The sequence below is a fragment of the Castor canadensis genome, chromosome 5, assembly GCF_047511655.1.
Source record: "Castor canadensis chromosome 5, mCasCan1.hap1v2, whole genome shotgun sequence".
Taxonomy (NCBI): domain Eukaryota; kingdom Metazoa; phylum Chordata; class Mammalia; order Rodentia; family Castoridae; genus Castor; species Castor canadensis.
Window position 1 is genome coordinate 139,450,947 of NC_133390.1, and position 21,468 is coordinate 139,472,414.

Consider the following 21,468-nt stretch of genomic DNA (forward strand, 5'->3'; position numbering starts at 1 on the left):
GGGGGAGGTGGGAAGAGATTTACCACATATCATACATAGAAAACTTTTTTACAGATCAACATGGCAAAATTTTTGCATGCTGTAGCAACATTAATAAGTTTCTAGAGAATATGACTTGTTAACACTGAACCAAGGGGAGATAGAAAACTCACAGTCTTATAATTATTAAGGAAATGGATGCTTGAATAAGTCTTCTCATAAAGAAAGAACCAGGCCTGGATGGCTTCACTGGTTAGCTCTGCTAAGCATTTTAAGAATAAGCATTCCAGTTCTAAAAAATCTTAAAAAAAGAAAAGAACCCTACATTATCTACTCATTTTGATGTCAGCTAACCTTGTTATAAAACCTGACAAGAATAGTCATTGGAAAGAAAGTTGTCAGTCAAGTCTCATACATAAAAGTATGAATCAAATTATATAAAACAGAAATCAAAGTCTATATCCTAGGAATGCAAACTTGGTTTAATGTTTAAAAATAAGTTTGTATTCATCTCCCACACTAACAGAAAAATAGTGTGGTGTATCTTAACAGATACAGAGAAAGTATATGATAAAATTCATGCAAACTAGATATAAAAAGCAACTTCTTTAATTTGATAATAGATACCCACAAAAAGGCCATATCAAACATTGCACCGAACAGTGAGACACTTAAATTTTGCCCTTTGATAGCAGGGAAAACAGCCTGCCTGCTGTCATTCTTTAGCATTGTGTTAGAGGGCCTACCCTGTGCAGAATTTCAACAAAAGTGAAGCAGAACATATCAGGATTGGGAAGAAAGGAACAAAGCTATGATTTATATGTTTATATGTGTAGAAAACTTTAAACACCTCCAGATGTGTCACTAGAAGTCTGCAAAGTTGCTGGGTTGTGGGCAAAGAAAATCATTCTACCTGAATCAGTTACATTTCTGTATAGCAGCAACAAACAGAAAATGAAACTTAAGAAGCCATTTGTAAGAGAATAAAAACTATGAAGAACCAAGAAGTAACTTTTCCAGTAATGGGCAGGACGTCATGGCATGAATTATTTTTCTCCATCAGGATACCTGTGCTTTCCTATTTAGATTTGGTCCTTATAACAGTATTGATTAACAAACACTATCCTGGTGTGATATTTACTAGGTTGTTCCCTCAGCAAACACTTAACTGAGTGCTGATGTGCTGAGGTTCTGTTAGCTCCAGTGTGGATCAGATTGGTTGGTCTCTGCTTTTTGGGAGAACTCTGTGTCGGCCAGCACATCTTAACTCCTTAGGATTCTTGATTCCTGTTATGCCGGCCTGTAGTCGTCATTAAGAAGATGAAGCCTTGAGCCTTTTTTTAAGCTCTCAGAAGATCTAGGTCTATTTAAATACTTGCTTTTTCAGAGACTGTTTTTTATTTTTTGTTTTTGGAGGAACACAAAAACATGTTGACTTGTTATTTTCCCCCCCTCCGGCATAGAAATTGAATCTGAAATGGCTGATGAATAAGCAAAGGTTTATAATAGAATACATTTCTATTTTTAGTATTTCAACTTTTCTTTAAAATTAATAGCATTGTTTCTTTAAAGTAGGAAGTCAGTTATTTCCATCCTTATAACATGGTCAAATAATTATTGCAGAACCCATATTTTAGTTGCTGCATTTTCTCTAGTTTCTCCAGGTTGAAAAAGAAAAACAACTCAGAGGTTACATTTAAAGTTTTAAATGAGAGGCTCTGGTGCCCTCTTAGAAATGTTAGATGAAGTTAATTAGCATTCTTTAAGAAGCTTAGCTAAATTTAGGATGTAGCAAGGAGATTGCCAGAGGCCATAAACCAAGTGGGGTGGACTGGTGGGGTACTGGCTACAGTCATCTTGGGCTTTAATGTCCAGGTAGAACAGGGATGTGTCTGAGATGGGGAATGGGAACTGGGCCTTCTTTCATGTTTCTTGTATGTTCTAAACCTTTGAAGGGGTGCACCCTCAATGACAGGCCAGTATTCTAGTCAGTAGGGAGAAGGAGATGACAGGTGAGAGCTCATGTAATTTGTCCTGAGGCAGTGGAGCAAAGTCTCATGAGAATTTTTAATGGGAACTACCTGCCTCATGTGAAAATTAGTCCTTGCCTGCTGACTTCCCAGGGGCCAAATTGAAGCAAAAATAAAATTGCTTAAAGGAAATGCAAATTAAAACCATGCTAAGATTCCACCTCACCCCTGTTAGAATAGCCATCATCAGCAACACCACCAACAACAGGTGTTGGCGAGGATGGGGGGGGGCGGGGAACCCTCTTACACTGTTGGTGGGAATGTAGACTAGTACAACCACTCTGGAAAAAAATTTGGAGGCTACTTAAAAAGCTGGACATCAATCTACCATTTGATCCAGCAATACCACTCTTGGGGATATACCCAAAAGACTGTTACTCCAGAGGCACCTGCACATCCATGTTTATTGCGGCACTCTTCACAATAGCCAAGTTATGGAAACAGCCAAGATGCCCCACCACTGACGAATGGATTAAGAAAATGTGGTATCTATACACAATGGAATTTTATGCAGCCATGAAGAAGAACGAAATGTTATCATTCGCTGGTAAATGGATGGAATTGGAGAACATCATTCTGAGTGAGGTTAGCCTGGCTCAAAAAACCAAAAATCGTATGTTCTCCCTCATATGTGGTCATTAGATCAAGGGCAAACACAACAAGGGGATTGGACTATGAGCACATGATAAAAGCAAGAGCACACAAGGGAGGGGTGAGGATAGGTAAGACACCTAAAAAATTAGCTAGCATTTGTTGCCCTTAACGCAGAGAAACTAAAGCAGATACCTTAAAGCAACTGAGGCCAATAGGAAAAGGGGAACAGGTACTAGAGAAAAGGTTAGATCAAAAAGAATTAACCTAGAAGGTAACACCCACGCACAGGAAATCAATGTGAGTCAATGCCCTGTATAGCTATCCTTATCTCAACCAGCAAAAACCCTTGTTCCTTCCTATTATTGCTTATACTCTCTCTACAACAAAATTAGAAATAAGGGCAAAATAGTTTCTGCTGGGTATTGAGGTGAGGGGAGAGGGAGGGGGCGGAGTGGGTGGTAAGGGAGGGGGTGGGGGCAGGGGGGAGAAATAAACCAAGCCTTGTATGCACATATGAATAATAAAAGAAAAATGAAAAAAAAAAGATGATCCATTTATCTGCAGTGACAAAATTTCATTCTTCTTTATGTCAGCAGTGATATCAGTAGATCTGACTGCTGCTCCCTCTGTGTGAGAACAAACCATCTTTCCTTTCTCTCTCAACATCTTGTTCATTGGTCACCCCTTCTATCTTTCCACGGCTGTCACCCTACTCTGGACTGGAGGGACCGCAGTTTAATGATAGTCATGCTTGAGTTTCCTTGAAATTAGATATAAAAACTAAAAATTAATCTTCTAACATCATTTCACATATGCTATCTTAATTTAGCAGCTGTAACACAGAATGGCAAAATAAATATAAATTCAGGTAATAAAATAAAATAAATAAAATTGCTTTTAAGAGGCAAGACCCTATAGGATTGCCACTGATAAAGCCCCACCAAATGTATAATACATAATCACAATTAAAGGTAGAAAAAAAGTAAGAGGAAAAAAAAAAGAAAAGGGAAAAAAATGACACATGAAAGAAAGCCAGGTAGACTTGAAAAAATAAAAAGCAAACAGAGTAACTCAAAAGGACTGATTAAAGATCTGGTTAGAGTCAACTGAAGACAGAATATGTTGGAGGAGTTTCCCCAAAAGCTAGTGCAAAGAAAGTAAGGTCTAATTATGGGTTGGTTCTACCATGAAGCAATGGGGCAAGACCATTTTCAAAGCACTTCAGTGGCCAAGCATTTTTTAGAGTTACATAAATTTGGTGACTCTTCAACTTTGGAAAGCACAATAAGCCTGAATACATTTAAATAACTCCTTGAGAGTATTTCTGTGGAATCCTTGAACTTCAGAGATGGATGTTAAAAGAAATAAAAGATAAAGGAACGATAGGTGACTGATAGCATGTTTCTCAATAGTAGTCCTCCCACCAACAAAGAAAAGCCAGAAGATAAAAGTGAATTTTTATTTTTATTTATTTATTTTTTTTTTTTCGTTTACATATTTTATTGGGAAATGTTTATACAGGTACAGTTAAACTAAACTTCAGAGACAATGGATATCATCAGTTTAGGTATCATTGGTTTATTATAAAAGGGAGACACATGGAAATTATTTACATGATGAAAGATTTCAGGACGTCAGTGGAATGGGCAGCTTCATGTGATGCCATCTCAGTGATTTATTTCAGTCTACGTACTTTCCAAGAATGTCACCATCTCTAAATAAGAAATAATCCTTGTCATCTAGAACTACTTTGGTGCCTCCATATTCTGGCAGAAGAACTTTATCTCCAACTTGCACACTAACAGGTTGGATCTCTCCATCCTTTCCTTTGGAGCCTGATCCCACGGCCACTACTGTTGCTTGCAACACTAAAAGTGAATTTTTAAAGTGGTGAGGAAAAGCTGTCAGCATGGATACTGTACTCAATTCATTCCTGAAGAATGAAAGTGAAATAAGTCTTTTCAGGGCTATGAGGACTGTGGAAGTGTATCAAGGAGAGATCCTTGCTGAAAGAACCAATCAAAGATACTCTTTGGCAAGACCCTGACAGAGGAAGTGAAATGCAAGAAGCAAAAGGCAAACATTTGAGTAATTTAAACAAGCACATGCCAGCTCTCTGGGACAAAACAACAGTGATGAGTCCAGATGTGTGGAATGGTGGAGAGGGGCAGTGTGCAACAGGACAGAGAAGGGGCTCTTGTCAGATGGAAGGCACCAGCCTTAGGGCCTTTTGCTGTTGGAGAGGTGGCCAGAGGCGTTAGTGAAATTGAGTCAGGTATGTATGTTAGGAAAATGTGAGCGTAAAGAACATTTTAGTCACAAGATTTTTAAGGGTACTCGTTGAAAAAGTAGTAATAGAATGTTTTACTTCGAAATCATAAAAAGAAAAAAAAGAGTAATACTTAAATAATCCAGCAGAATGCAAAAAATAAGGGGAAAATAAGTAAAGAAACAGTATTATAAATAGGAGGCATAAAATATGAGTTTAAATGAGCTCAGTTCTTTAGGAAATCACAATACATGTTGGTGGACTAAACCTACCAGTTAAAAAGACAAATTGCCACTGGTCTTAAAATAAAATGCAGCTATATGCTATTTTTAAGAGCTCCACTTAAAACATGTGAACACAGAGGGGGTTGAAAGTAAAATATAGAAAGATTCCAGGCTATTATCAGCCCCCACAGAAGTTGGTAGTACTTTTAAAATAATCAAACAAGACTTTAATGAAAAAATTCATTATTAGGATAAAAGAGGTCACTATAGAATAGGGGGAGGGGAAAGTAGCAGGCACTTTGCCAGAAAGATGTGATAATTCTGATTTTATGTTCACTTAACAAGGTGGCCTTCAAATAAAGTGGAAATTGTGACATTCCAAAAAGAAATTAGTAAGGTGATAATAGTGGGAAAGTTAAGAGCTCTCAATAGCTGCTAGGTTGGGCAGGCAAAAAACTAGCAGTGTTATATAGAAGATTATTAAGTTTGAACTAAGGATACATCCGGGACCCATAGGTCCAGCCTAAAATTCAATTAATTTTGTTGTGGAAAACAAAACACATATGTCTGCATACTTATGTAGAGTGTATGTCTGTATCCATGTCCTAGGACATCTTTTTTTTTTTTTTTTTGGATCATGGCTAAAAATCTGAAGGCTACAGTACACAGTTAGACTAGGATTTATAAGGACTGGTATGTGACTCAAGTGGTGGATTGCTTGCTTAGGACGTGTAAGACCCTGAGTTCAATCCCCAACACTGCCAAAAAACCAAACCAAACAAAAAACCTAGGATTTATCAGTGATACTTCAAACCCCTCCTATATGTTAGAAAAGTTAAACACACTGGCAAATTATAAGTTAAAGAAAAAATATATGTAAATTAGAAAGTAAGACTGAGCAAAAATGAAAGTCCTGTTTATCAGAGGTTGTAGGATAAAGCTACAGCAGTAGAGGAAAATTTATTGCCCTAAGAGGAGAGAGAAGACTGAAAATTAATAAATGTCCACATCAAGACGTTCAAAAGAGCAGAATAAACCAAAGGAAGATGGAGGAAGGAATAGTGAAAATTAATTGTATCACAAACTTAAAAGCTGGTTCTAGAATCATAATTGAAATTAAATCAGGACTTTAAAATTATCAGTTTTCTCCCCTCTCCAAGAAAAGATGTCCATATATCCATCCTGGAAGTTTTACTACATCCTGTAGTCTTCCATATCTACAAAGAACAGATAAGCATAGTTTTATACAAATTGTACCAAAGAACAGCAGAAAAAGGATAATCCTTAGCTCATTCTGTGAGAATCTTAAATCAGGATCAGAGAACAGCCTGGGAATGACTGGGAGTGGTTTTTCTCACTTTAGAAAATACAAATCCCATATATAATGTGAACAAATCCAATATAGAGATAATATTTAAAAAGAAAATAACTTCTCATGAAGAATGTTTATACCATAAAAATCATTTGTGAGTTAACAGGATATGTATTATAATAGTCCCCTCCCCATCCCACCCAGTTTCACTTTCTGTTGTCTCAGTTACCCATGGTTAATCTTGATCCAAAAGGATTAAATGGAAAAATTTCAGAAATAACTCATATGTTTTTTTATGTACCATTTTAGTAGTATGATGGAATCTCATGCTCTAGTTCATCCCACCCAGAACATGAATTGTCCCTTTATTCAGTATATCCATGCTGTATACACTACTTGCATATTAGACAAGGTTATCAAATTAACTGTTGTCATTTCACACAAAACCCTTATTTTATTTAATAATGGCCCCAAAGAACACAAATAGTGATGTTGTCATTTGTATTATAGTATGTTATTATAATTATCCTATTATTATTTTTGTTAATTTCTTACTGTGCCTAGTAAACCAGATTTCATCATAGATATGCATGTATATGAAAAAGTATACATATGGGGTTGTTCAGTACTGTCTGTGGTTTCAGATATCCCCTGTGTCCCCAGTAGGGAATGGGCTACAGTATTGTTATTCAACATATTTGAAATTATTAGAAGAAAATATCAAGTGATAATGGAAAAGCATTTGACAAAATTCAATGCTTAGATGCTAAGTTGTTTTAAAAAAGATAACTAAGTAGTAAGATATACTGCTTAACCTGAGGAAAGCTTTCCACCAATTGATACAATATGTTATAATGGAACATTAAAAGTGGGAACTTGGGACTGCAATAAGGAAGTCACCCTCCCAGCCCTGTTAAAATGAAGAAATGAGATAATGCAATTAAAAAAGCAAGAAACTGCCTTCTCCCCACAGATAATATTTTTTACAAAGAAAAGCGAAGAGAATCTACAAACTGCTAGATATGACAAGAGCTTAGCATAATAATGGCTGGGCAAATGATACACATGCAAAAATGTATGACATTACTGATTGTCTGTAGCTGGAAGAATAGGAAAAGTAATTTACAAATGATGTCTTTTCCCAGCATATTAAAAGTTGCAGTAATCTTAATAACAACAAAAAGATGTGTAAAACTTACAGAGAAAAATTCTAAAAACTTCAGAAAGTATGAAAGAAGGTATGTAGTACTATAGCATATGGTGTTCATTGATGGAAGTTCCCATAGTTACAAGATTCAAATAAAAAATGCTGTAGATATCCTGGAGAGGATGCATAGGCTAAAAGCATAGTGTTGATGCAGGGCATAAATAAATGTAACAGTGGAATACAGTATAGAACCCAGAAAAGATCCCACTCTCTACTCAGTGGCACAGAGGAAAGAAGAAAGACACCAGTCAGGGAATAGCGCTGGTAATTAAACTGATGGGGAAAAGTTACACAGCTGATGGGCACCATCTACCAAAGTAAATAGCCAGTGATTGAAAACCTAACTGCAAAAAGCTTTATGAAACTTTTAGCAGAAAGTAACTTACAAACAGTAGAATGACTTCTGTCACAATGGTTGCCTTCAGGAATGGACACTGGGTGGCAGGGTTCAGGAGTATGATTAAGGAATGAGATTTTTTATTCTTTGATAAACAGGACACACTACTAGTAATTCCATGTGAATAGTATGAGTAAATCTCAAAGATGGTGTTTAGTCAAAAATTGATGCCAGATAACAGGAAGTAATGTCCCTCATATAGTAGTTGCCAGCATGGAAAATGATGTTATATTTGTTTGTGGAGATACATGTTTGTAAGTATAAATGTATGGAAGTGACAGGTGGCCCTTCAGAATGTTGGCTGTCTCTGAAAGGGGGATGATACATATTCCTTAATATCCATACATTTAACCTATCTGAAGTCAATATAGTGAAACGTTAGGATTTGATAAACCTTAGTCATAGATAATAGGGTTATTTATACTTTTCTTCTCATTCTTCTTTATGTTTGAACTGTTTTATACCCCTTTATGAAATCTTTGGACCAGAACTATTTCAAGGTTTTTTTTGAATATTTGCATATGCATAATGAGATATTTTGGGGGGACTCAAGTCTAAATACTAACTTCACTGATATTTCCTATACATCTTATACACATAGCCTGAAAGTCATTTTATACGATAATTTTAGTGTGCCTATTATTGTTGTTTGTTTGTGATATAATCTTGCTGTATAGCCCAGGTTGGCCTCAAACTGTCAATCCTCCTTCCTCAGTTTCCGAAGCTCTGGGATTGCAGATGTATACTACTACACCTGGCCTGTTTTGACTGAGACCATCACATGAAATCAAGCATGGAATTTTCCCCGTGGGGTACTACGTCACACACAAAAAATTTTAGAATTAGGGGCATTTCAGATTCTGGGGTTAAGAATGCTTAAACTTTAATTAAAAATATAAAGAGAGACTGATTTTGATGCAGTCATACCTATTACAGCCTTTGTTTTCTTGTCATTTTGTTTTAGTACCTTCCTGGCATGTCACCTTGTGCCTAGGAAATGGATCTGGAGGCCTGTCCTCTTTGATGATCCCCTACCCCATGGCTTCTCCAAATATCCAATGTGGTCCACTGTGGAGCAACTGGGTAGTGATAAGACAAGCTCCAGGACTGCTGTCAAGGGTCCTTGCATGAAACCATCCAAATCACAACTGCCAAGTTGGAGTGAACTGGCTTCATCAGGCCACATGAGTGGCCTGATATATTTCTGATATATATTCAGATATATTTCATGTCTGAAGTGTTTGATGCCTCCACTTCCTTTTGTTTCCCAAACCAAGAAGAGGAGTCATTCTCTCGGCATCCTCAGAAGTGGTCAGTGAGTTTATTTCAGCCCTTAGCTGGCCTCCTGCCTCCTTCCCTGTTTGGGCCTCCATCTTTTTGCTTTTCATGCTGAGTGTACTAGCACTAGTGGTCAAGTGAAAGTGCCTGTTTTGCAGAAGTTCCTGGAATTGACAGAATAAGATTCCTTGTGGTCAGACCATACAGGATATGGGTGGGCACCCATCTGGCTTGATTCATTGCCCACCTAGGTCTGGCTCTGAGGGAAGCCTTGGAAGAGGTTCCTGCTGGGGGCTCATAGCACAGTGCAAATATCAGAGTGAAGCCTCTGGGATGCTGGTCTCAAGAGCATATTTGAGAGGGCTCTCTGGGTTTATCACTTCTCTGGGTCAGGGATCTCCCAGGATGTGTTCATGGTTCACCCAGGCTGACTGTACAGAGCAACAGAGGTGATTTTTCATTTTTATTTCTTTGCTGTCCATGGTGGTATTGCCTTAACTTTAAATGTTTTGGTGTATTACTAAAGACTGGGGCTTTTCATTTTCCTGTGAAAGCTTTCTTTCAAAAAATTCTAACTCAGGAATTAGTAGTGGCAGTGTAATTTCTTTTTAAAGCAACTTGTTCTGCAAAAGTTAGGAAGAAACATTTATGCTGTGATAAAACATGCATTTGTGTGTGCTGTAGAGGAGAAATATTCTCTCAAGTTTGCTTTTCTCTGAGCTCCCCACAGAGAGTATATTTTTGTATCTCATATTTGCCCTATGTAGAGTCAGATTAAAGGCTAATTTTCCAACCTTGATTTTTCTGCCAGAGTTGAGAAGTTGGAAAGCACGAGGCTGCACAGAGCTCCACAGTCCTCAGCTGTGAACTGGCGTTGTTTTGTGGTTGGCCATTCACTGCATCAGGGTCTGCTGACTGCTGCCAACTGCATGCTCCATGAGAGACCATCCCTGGAGTGCAGATTTGTTGGGAGGCCACTTGGGGTTTAGTGAGCCACATCTGGGGTGAGCCAGTCCTAAAGTTGGGCTGTCTTTGGAGAATAGGGGTTCTAGAGGACTTCTTTCATCTGAATAGACTTAATACACTGATTATAATGCAGTTTTCTACCTCAGTGTGGTCATGTTGGCAGAGCTCTGAGAGGTCCTTGTGAGGACCCAGAAGAGTGAGTGTGAGTTGGTGGACGCCTACCACTGAAAGGGGGCTGACTGACAGCATTGAAGACCTCTTCCCTGCCCTCCCACCCATGGAACCCATCCAAGTCCTAGCAGATTGCAAGTTCCTGACACCTAGCCTGGGCATGTGTCCTGGAAAAGCTCATTCATGAGGGTTCTCTTGACTGTCACATGTGAGAGCACCCTGGCTGTGAATCGAGTGTCACTGCCCTTGGTCAGAGGTCAGAATCTACTTATAACATAAATGCCACCTTGTCCAGGGTTTGAAGGCCTCTGTGAATTTGCTTCAGACCTCATTTGCATAGGTGACTACCAGATGGAGAGTTGTGCCTTGATCCTGCACAGTCCAGGGTGCTATTCTGTCAAAGAAGTGAGTGTCATAGCAGCCACTGATGGAGTGAGCACCATGAAGGGTGTGTGCTGGAAGGAAGCTTTTGTCATGAGCTAATCAAACCTTTCTCCAGTGTCATATCAGAAAGACACAGTGAAACCTTGTATTTGAACTGCAGTAAGAGTGATTTGTCTTAGAATATGATGTTGAGACATTTGAAAAATCTCCCTTCTCTCCTTTTAAAATGCCCTAATGTCACACTTTGAATTTCACAATTGCTGCTTAGAAATTCCCACTTGGTTTTTCTGCACCATCCCCACTGAAGAAGAGTGATAACCTCAACATCTGAGCCACTAACCAGCCTGGCCTTGGTTCCCATAGTTGCTAGAGATTCTAGAGATCCTGGAGGGCAACACATCTTACTCCTCTCCATCTCTTTCTGCCCTGCCCAACCCCTTGCCCACCCCTTCACACTCAAGTTCTGTTTACTGAGTTTCACTGCTGATCTTTGTTGGAGAGAGTAGACTATTTCCCTCCAGTTCATGGGACTGGGAACTGGTGATGGGATTAACATGAGTTAAAAGTTGATTGTATCCAAATAAACTTGAGTTCCTTGGTGAAGTGAAGCTAGGCCTGGGCCTTCACCCAGGAGGGTGTGGACCAATTGCTTCTGACACTTTGGATGTTGGTCCAAAGACAGAATGGTATGGTTCTTTGTCTTGGTTTAGGGTGTATTATACAACAAAGGGCCTGGTTACACTGTCCCCTCTTCTGTGCAGCCTGCAGATGTGAAATTCCAAACCTGGAGTCTGGTGGACTTCCCAAAACTTACCTTCATGTTTCTCAATATGGAGACTACCTGATTGCAGGAGGCATTGCTGGCAAAGGGCTGTTTTCCCTCACAAAGCGTGTAGGTTGTTGTGTTTATTGGCACTGTGAGAAAAGAGAAGCAACAAAGTTAGATGGCTGGCCGGGGGTCTGCTGGCTTAAGTGCATATGGCTGAGAGCCTGCAGATGTGTTTGACTTCGCTATCATTTTTTTTAATCAGTTAATTTGAGTTGATTCATTGGGAAAAGGAAGATTTTGGCTCAGTGGGAAAAATCAAAAGATCTCTCAGCTCAGTGCTCACATTTCTGTGGTAATCAGCAATAGTTGAGTGGCATCTACTACCTAGTTTAGATGGAGCATTTTTGCCACAGTTTGCCACCACTTCCCATTTTCTCACACCTGGTTTGCACTTGTGTTCATGTGTGTTTTGACCCCTGCAGTGGGGAGCACATGATCCTTTGAATTAGAATAATGGCTACAGCTTTTGAGTCTTTGGGCATTACATTCTACCATCTATCTGTTTATATCCCTAAAAGGGGCTGCTCAGATCTTGGGTAAAAATTGCTCACTTTTCAAGAGTGGGAAGTTAAAATGTGTGATGCCAAAGATTGCCTGGTTTGTCTCTATTTTGAATTTAGTCTGAAGAAACAATTGGTGAAATCTTAAGTTAGGTGATAGGGTGGAAATGGAAATTGTCAAATGCCTCAGTGTCTCCAAAAAGTAATCTACATGTATGTGTTTGGCAGGTGGAAAGAAAGCCAACCAGGATGGATATTTACGACACTCAGACCTTGGGGGTTGTGGTCTTTGGCGGGTTCATGGTGGTTTCTGCCATCGGCATCTTCTTGGTGTCAACCTTCTCCATGAAGGAGACGTCATATGAAGAAGCCCTTGCCAACCAGCGGAAGGAGATGGCAAAAACTCACCACCAGAAAGTAGAGAAGAAAAAGAAGGAGAAACCTGTGGAGAAGAAAGGAAAGACCAAGAAAAAGGAAGAGAAACCCAATGGGAAGATACCTGACCATGACCTGACCCCCAATGTGACCATCTTCCTCAAAGAACCAGTGCGCACACCTGCTGTGGCTGTGGCCCCAACCCCAGTCCAGTCTCCAGTGCTCCTTGCCCCTGTGGCTACGGTACCAGCCATGCCTCAAGAGAAGCCAGCCTCCTCACCTAAGGACAAAAAGAAGAAGGAGAAAAAAGTGGCAAAGGTGGAGCCAGCAGTCAGTTCTGTAGTGAATTCCATTCAGGTTCTTGCCTCAAAGTCTGCCATCTTAGAAGCCACTCCCAAGGAGGTGCCTATGGTGGTCGTACCCCCAGTAGGTGCTAAGGCCAGTGCCCCCATCACCAGCATTGCTCAGGGCAAGAAGGCAGAAATGGGGCAGAACCAGGGCAAAAAGGGGGAGGGGGCCCCAAACCAGGGCAAGAAGTCAGAGGGAACCCCAAACCAGAGCAGAAAGGTAGAGGGTGTCCAGAACCAGGGCAAAAAGGGGGAGGGGATCCAGAACCAAGGTAAAAAGGGAGAGAGTACGCAGGGCAAGAAAGGAGAGGGAGCCCAGAACCAAGGCAAGAAGGCAGAGGGAACCTCAAACCAGGGCAAGAAAGGGGAAGGTGTCCAGAACCAGGGCAAGAAAGGGGAGGGTGTCCAAAACCAAGGCAAGAAAGTGGATGGAGCCCAGAATCAAGGCAAGAAGGTGGAGGGAACCTCAAACCAGGGAAAGAAGGGAGATGCAGTCCAGAACCAGGGCAAGAAGGCAGAGGGAACCCCAAACCAGGGTAAGAAGGGAGATGCAGTCCAGAACCAGGGCAAGAAGGGAGAGGCGGACCAGAACCAGGACAAGAAGGTAGAGGGAGCCCAGAACAAGGGCAAGAAGTCAGAGGGGGTCCAGAACCAGGGTAAGAAGGGAGAAGGAGCCCAGAACCAGAGCAAAAAAGTGGAAGGATCTCCCAACCAGGGCAAAAAGGTTGAGGGGGCTCAGAACCAGGGCAAGAAAGGGGAGGGGGCCCAGACTCAGGGCAAGAAAGGGGAGGGGGCCCAGACCCAGGGCAAGAAAGGAGAGGGGGCCCAGACCCAGGACAAGAAAGGGGAGGGGGCCCAGAACCAGGGCAAGAAAGGGGAGGGGGCCCAGAACCAGGGCAAGAAAGGGGAGGGGGCCCAGAACCAGGGCAAGAAAGGGGAGGGGGCCCAGAACCAGGGCAAGAAAGGGGAGGGGGCCCAGAACCAGGGCAAGAAAGGGGAGGGGGCCCAGAACCAGGACAAGAAAGGGGAGGGGGCCCAGAACCAGGGCAAGAAAGGGGAGGGGGGCCAGAACCAGGGCAAGAAAGGGGAGGGGGCCCAGAACCAGGGCAAGAAAGGGGAGGGGGCCCAGAACCAGGGCAAGAAAGGGGATGGGGCCCAGAACCAGGGCAAGAAAGGGGAGGGGGCCCAGAACCAGGGCAAGAAAGGGGAAGGGACCCAGAACCAGGGCAAGAAAGTAGAAGGGTCTTCCAACCAGGGCACAAAGGTAGAGGGGGCCCAGAACCAGGCCAAAAAAGTGGAAGGAACCCTAAGCCAGGGCAAGAAGGCAGAGGGGGCCCAGAACCAGGGCAAAAAGGGGGAGGGGACCCAGAACCAGGGCAAAAAAGGGGAGGGGTCCCAGAACCAGGGCAAAAAAGCAGAGGGGGCTCAGAACCAGGGCAAGAAGGCAGAGGGGGCCCAAAACCAGAGCAAAAAGGGGGAAGGAGCTCCTAACCAAGGCAAAAAGGGGGAAGGAGCTACTAACCAAGGCAAGAAGGCAGAAGGGAGCCCCAACCAGGGCAAAAAGACAGATTCAGTTACTAATCAGGGAACAAAAGCAGAGGGTGGTACAAACCAGGGGAAAAAAGCAGATGGGTCTCCCAATCAAGGCAAAAAGGCCGAGGGAACCCCAAACCAAGGCAAAAAGGAAGAAGGGTCCTCCAACCAGGGCAAAAAGGTAGATGCAGCTGCCAATCAGGGTAAAAAGACAGAGTCAGCTCCTGCCCAGGGTAAAAATGCAGATATGGTCCAGAGCCAGGAGGCACCAAAGCAAGAGACTCCTGCAAAGAAGAAGTCTGGTTCAAAGAAAAAAGGCGAGCTTGGTGAGTGACGCTGATTTCTTTGTGACTTGGGGAAAAGCTGTCTCTGTATGGCTTGTGAGTGACCTTTGGGGGTGTTATCTGTGTCAGTCAGCTGTTGCTACAATTGGGCTATATAAGAAGCACTCCAAATTCATTGGTCATTTCTCCTTGCTCCTGCTTCTGTGAGTCGGCTGAAGGTTGGCCGCTGTGTGAGTTGTATCTGCTGGGAGGCTCTGCTTCAAGCTGTGGCTTAAACTGGGTTGGCTCCTTACTGCAGGTTGAGCTCAGCTCTGCTCCACCTGTGTTCATTCTGTAGCTTTATCTTGAGGCTTCGGTGGCTCTCCAGGGTTATAGCAGAGGCACAAAAGGTCATTTCAGGCAGACCCATTTTAACCAGCATCCCATTGGCCAGTACAAGTCATATGACTGGGCCTGAGTCAAGGGGCAGGGTATCCACTCTGTCTCCAGTGAGAGGGACTAGTGACCTTGGAAAGGGGAGGTGAGGCATGAGGGAGGGCTGTGCCTGAGCAAGTTTTTTTTTTTTTTTGCGGTACTTAGTAGTGAACCCAGGGCCTTGCACTCTCCCACTTGAGCCATGACTTTTTTGCTTTTAGAGTTTTGGTTGTAGAACGCTTTTTTCCCAGGGCCAGCCTCAGGTCACTCCTTCCACCTACACCCCCTAGTAACTGGAATTGCAGGTATACACCACCGCTCCTGGCCTCCTTAGCACGTCTTAAATGTCTGGCTGTGTTCTGTCAGTCTGTTCTGTGTTCTTCCCTCACCTGATGCTTTAGTATACCTTCATTTATTTATATGTGCTTGTTGAGTGAATAGCGGTAGGATATTTTCAAGGAGCAATTGGATTCTTCCATATTGCCCCAACCCTTTCTCTGCCCTGTTCCCACTCTACTCATTTAATGAAGTATTATAGAGCAGTAATATACATGTTGTATTTGATAGCTGGATAATAGATTTTTACCTTGTATCTTTTTAGTGGCTGTTACTATAAAAAGTAGACCAAGGAGTTTCTGTTTCTTGTTTATCATTTACTTGATTTCACTTACGTTTTCTTCTTTTCTCCTTTTCTCCTACCTTCCTCTCTTCTCCCTCTCCATCCCCCAATGCAAATTGGCAGATAAGTCTCTGGTTAGTGGCTCTGATGCCCCTCAGACCACCCGGGTTCTTAGTACATTCTGCCCACCCAGGCATGGGTAGCCATCAGTAGTGATGGTTGTGAAGATTCCCTAGTAACATGCAGAGACAACATGTGATTTTTAGTTGAGAAAAGTAGAATATCAAATTATTTAAACAACATTATAACAATGGAAGACAAAGACATTAAGTAAGTGATAATGATATAAAATATAACTTAGGGAAATATACAGTCTTCCCTCTTATCTCAAGGATTGAGTCTAAGACCCTCATGAATTCCAAAATCTGGGAACACTCAAGTACTGTAGAAAATGGCTTAGTATTTGCATGTAACTAATGCAAATACTAAGTGTCCTGTATTTCTTTATGTATTTATTGGTTGATTGGTTGGTTGATTGATTGATTGGTGGTGGGTATCAAACTCTGGACCCTCATGCATATTAGGTGAGTGCTCTACCATGGAGCTACATCCTTAGCCTGTCCTGTGTACTTTAATCTCTAGATTACTTGTAATACTTGATACAATGTAAGTTCTATGTAAATAGTTGTTTTTCTATATTATTTAGGAAATAATGACATGGAAATATGCACTGTTCAGTAGAGTTGGAATTTAAAAAAAAACGTTGACTGCAGTTGCTTGAATCTGTGGATGTGTGACTAGAGGGGTGACTACTGTTCCACAGTAAGAAGTCCACAATGGGTTTTTTTTGGCAATGTGCTAATATTTATCCTTCAAAAGTTGAAGGCAACCCTCAAAAAAAGCACAGGCTCCCTGGCTGTGAAAGTGCCCCCTGGAGTTGGGAACACCTGTGTGGAGGGCCTTTGATATTATCAGTGCAAGGCCACATGGGACAGGAATCCTAATGAGCTGTTTTAGTAGATAATTTCCTGTTAAAACCCTTTTTATTTAATGACCTTATAAAATTATTTTAGGGGCATAAAATTGGGTCTTGATATATTATTTTAATTCTCTATTCCTCATTCCAAAATAATAAAGCAATAAGGACACTTCTCAATGTTAAAACAATCCAGAAAGATACCTGCAGGGCAAGGGATAGGTGGAACTTCTTTTCTTGCATTTGGTAATCTATTTGGATGTAGTTCAGCATGTCAGACCAGTGCTGAAGCTTGATTCATCTTAGAAGTTCTTTGGTGAAATGCAGAGTAGGACCTAAGAGCAGGAGACATGGGACAAACCTAAAAGGCTGAGAGTCATTGCTAGCAGCCAGGGCCAGGCTGGTCACCCAGGATTGTCAGTAAGAGAGTATGACTATGCTGCTTCCTCCCTCTAGCACACAAGGGAGACTCCTAAAAAACCAGCTAGCATTTGTTGCCCTTAACGCAGAGAAACTAAAGCAGATACCTTAAAGCAACTGAGGCCAATAGGAAAAGGGGACCAGGTACTAGAGAAAAGGTTAGATCAAAAAGAATTAACCTAGAAGGTAACACCCACGCACAGGAAATCAATGTGAGTCAATGCCCTGTATAGCTATCCTTATCTCAACCAGCAAAAACCCTTGTTCCTTCTTATTATTGCTTATACTCTCTCTACAACAAAATTAGAGATAAGGGCAAAATAGTTTCTGCTGGGTATTGAGGGGGTGGGGGGAGAGGGAGGGGGCGGAGTGGGTGGTAAGGGAGGGGGTGGGGGCAGGGGGGAGAAATGACCCAAGCCTTGTATGCACATATGAATAATAAAAGAAAAAAAAAGAAGATTAAAAAAAAGTTTTAGGCACTGTATGCCATGGGGATAAGTAAATTGCAAGTAAATTAAAAAATCTATTAAGGGCAAAAAGAACACAACTTTGGGAGTGCCATGAGAGTAAAGAGTTCTAAGTGTGGGGAACATGGTTATCTCCATTGTGAAGGGTTAGGAGCTGGATAATGAAAAACAAGGACTATCAAAAACTTCAAGGAACAAAGCAAAAAACTTGTTTCTACCATTTCTATGCCACAAGACAGTTCACTTACTTAACAAATATTAAAGAAAAGGAAATTCACAATATAAAAAAAAAAAGAGAGAGAGTATGACTTTCCAGCCATGGAGAAGAGACCCTTGTGATTTTCAGGAAGCCTCATCTCAGGACAAATGAAGGGAAGAATTTATGAACACACAAAGGAATACTTAGCACATATGCTAGGATTGGAAATTCCAGGTACTGCCCAGTTGACAAGTGCATATATTCAGCTATCATAGAATCGGATTGTATTGGTTAGTCTCCAAGGTGAACCACAGGAAACCTTTGTGTCCTTAATGTGTCTGAAGTTCTGTGGCCCCAGGTGGAGTTCTTCTTGTCTTTACCAGAAGGAGCATTCAGAATTCTGCTTTTGATGCTCAGAACTCAGCTCTTGCTGCCACTATGGGTGAGGTAGTCCCCCATAACACCTCACTGCAATGGCAAGAATCCTTGCAACTTCCTGCAGGGGGTTACACTTAGGATGTGTGGGGACTTAGGATGTGTGGAATGACAGAGGCTGAGAACCTCCTAGATGGAGGGCAGGTGGAGGGAGGTGCTGACTGCTGGGATGTGAGGAGGTTGGGTTTACTTTATATAGAGGTGTCCATGGCCAGTCTGTGTGGATGACAGTGGAAGTGAAGAATTACATCCTTTCTTTGTATCTTCTAATGTAGCTGTTAGACTTTATGTGGCATTGTCAAACCAAAGCAGGCAAGGATGTGTTAATAAATTACCATTTTTTTAGCCACGTGGTATACTTTTCTCTGGTTTGTGCTAGTGTTATCTTGGCATGTCTCAATCATCCAATGTAGGTTTTTGATAGCTGTGGGTTATAAGGGCTGCATGGCATAGATGTATGATGTATAGTGCTTTGTGTGGTTTCTTGGGACCAGGCTGTCCTTGACCAGTGACCCCTTTGAATTTGCCTCATGGACTTTTCATAATCAGCCTACTCCCCAGCATGAATGTATTTTCTGTTCCTTATAGCTGATGGGCTCTCAGAATGTTTCTTAACTTCCTCATGGCTGCCGTCTTCTTGCTAATAACCCAGGAGGGGACTCAGTCCCATAGCATTGCAATTCTTTACAGGATGGAGACCCCGAAGGAGGTGCTGTGCCTTTTTCTCATCATCAGTTTGGGTATTCCCACATATAAATATGTGTATGTGGGAAAAACGCCAATGAAACACTGGGCAAGGTAGGAATATCACTGAAAGTGACTGAGAATTCCAACTCAGGCCTTGCTCCATGAAGATCCACTCCAAAATCAGGTGTGGGTAATGTACTTTAGGTTATGGGTCATTTTTCATTGTAAGAGCCCTTCTCCAATCTGGAAACTTTTACTCATTTACAGTGATGTTCCCATCTTGCTAGTATTCTCTTAGACATTCTTCTTCATTTTCAGTGGTACTTCATTAGCTATGAATTGTAGTAACTGAGGGTTTGGGGGCAGGTGTCTGTGAACTGGTGGCATGGATATTTATCAGGGGCTTATGGAATTGGTCCCACACTTTCTTGCAATTACTTCTTGTACATGTAGGGTACTGTACCAGAATTAATCTGATTTATATTGGTCATTTATAGCTGTGAGCATGTTGCAGGTAAGCAGGCATGAATGAGAATGTTTTCACAGTTAGATCTCGTTCTCCTCTTATTGTCCAGGCTATGGTCAGCTGACCTACCACTGGTCTCCTTGCCCCTCATCTGGGGCTGAGTCTCTGTCCATCCAGAGCCTGCCCTCACCCTGGAGCCACATGTGCTCAACTCAGGGGAACTGAGGCAGAACTCTCTGTGGCAGAGTCAGCAAGACAGGGTAAGGTGGCCTGCTGCAGGGACCCAGGAAATGCTTATATAGTGGTTTCACTTACTGTTGTAGAACTGTTTGGAAAGGAAGCTCCTCTCATGAACTAAGGAAACATTGAGTTGGGCAAGGGAGGGCTCCAGGGCAGCAGATGTTATCCACTGTGAGAACCATTGATTGCTTAAATTGTCATTTAATCAATCAAAGATAAATAAAGATTCAGTTCCTGGTTGACTTAGCCGCACCCTAAGTGCTCAATAGCCATATGTGGCCAAGTGGCTGCCCTTTTGAACAGTGTACAGATAGAAATCTGCATCAGACAGAAAGTCTTGTTGGACAGCACTGCTCTGAATGAGAGCCACTTGGAGGGAGGTGGACTCTTGGGTCAATTTACAGGTCATCCTGTGACAAAGTCTTTGCAACAATGTGTTGGCATCATATGCTTCTCCTCCCCTCATTGACTTTGGCTTCCACTTGCCTCCATATCACAGTGGAATGCTACAAGTGAGGTCATGGTACAGAAGCAGCCCCGGAGTTGGGGTCCATTAGGAACTGGGATTACTTCCTCAGTCTTACCTGGCATGAGGTTGGTACAGGGCCCTCACTGACAGGGGCCCTGGAGAAGACCTGGGAGGTGTGGAAACAGGCACAGGGCATGCTTCTGCAGGTCCAAGTTGGAACTCTTCCAGAACTTCTGCTCTGATTTTCTTGCAAGAGTAGAACAAAGACCTGTGTCTTTGTTCAAATACCACCACTTGTCTGTGGTGGTATTTGACAGTGAGCATGTGCCTTCCTAATCCCTGCTTTTTAAAATTTATTTAAAAATTAAAATACAAAAATATGTGTTTCTAGCACACAGAATTCAAATCCTATAGAAACACTGGGGGTGAAAATGGAAGTCTTTCTTCTCACTCCATCCCTATCACAACCCACTTCCTGGGGTTCCTGGAGACACTGCTTGTCACATGCAAGCTGCAGTGTATACAGTTTAGAATGCTGAGCAGTAATTGATGACATCCTTCCATATTGCACTTGGAAAAGCTGCCACATTCAGCTGTACAACATTCCATAGCATGAATATATCATAATTTATTTAAATGATACTTAAGTAGTGTGCAGGCTTTTTTGGGTGCTAAAATTAACGCTGCAGTGATGCACATATATTGCTGTGTGAGTGTCTCTCTAAAGTAAGTTCCTAGATATGTAATCACAAGTCAAAAGGTGGGTACATTTTTAATTTAGTAAGATGGAGCTCCATTGCTCTCCAAAAGCATTTCATGATTTACGATGAGAGGCCTGCACGATCCCTGCTCACATGGTTCTGCTGTGGCACTGTGAAAATGGTGGTAAGTTCCAGAGGGGACATTAGAAACCCTGACATGGAACTAGGAGAAAACACTGGCCTATAAAACAAAAGGTGTTCTTTCCCAAATGTTTGGAGAAGAGGGAAATGGTGGAGTCCTAGAGAGGTGATAATGTCCCAGAACTAGTGTCCTGTTGTTTGGGACACTGTCACTCATCTTACCCCAGCAGTTGTGCCCCATCTTATTATAAAAACCCAGTTTCTTGTACAGGAAGTCATGTGTGTGGTGGTAGTTGTTTTTTAAGATCTGTTTTCATCCTTGACTTTAGTCGTTGGCCTCCTAATTGTTCTGGATCACCTCCTGCCCTGAGTTCTGAGCTGCACTTACTACATACTAATCGGCATCTCGACATCGTGCTGTCAAGAGATCTGTTTCATCCCAGCTCCTGGAAATGTGTGTGGGTCAGCATGGTGAGGGCCTGGTCTCTGAATAACCAGAGACTAGGACTAAGGAAGTGCAGCTGGGACTCCACAGTTAATGTGAGCTACTGTAGA

The 21,468-nt window shown here is 41.9% G+C and overlaps 1 protein-coding gene across 3 annotated transcripts in view; it reads left to right on the top strand.

The window, feature by feature from the left end:
- Positions 1-21,468, top strand: part of Rrbp1 (ribosome binding protein 1) — a 66,558-nt gene that overhangs the window by 11,421 nt on the left and 33,669 nt on the right. For all 3 annotated transcript variants that reach the window (XR_012448160.1, XM_074074277.1, XM_020179497.2), the window contains exon 2: positions 12,369-14,721. Coding sequence is in view for 2 of the 3 variants with exons in the window: in XM_074074277.1 (XP_073930378.1) it covers positions 12,390-14,721 (2,332 nt within the window). In the remaining variant the exon portion in view is untranslated. The remainder of the gene's footprint in view (positions 1-12,368; positions 14,722-21,468) is intronic.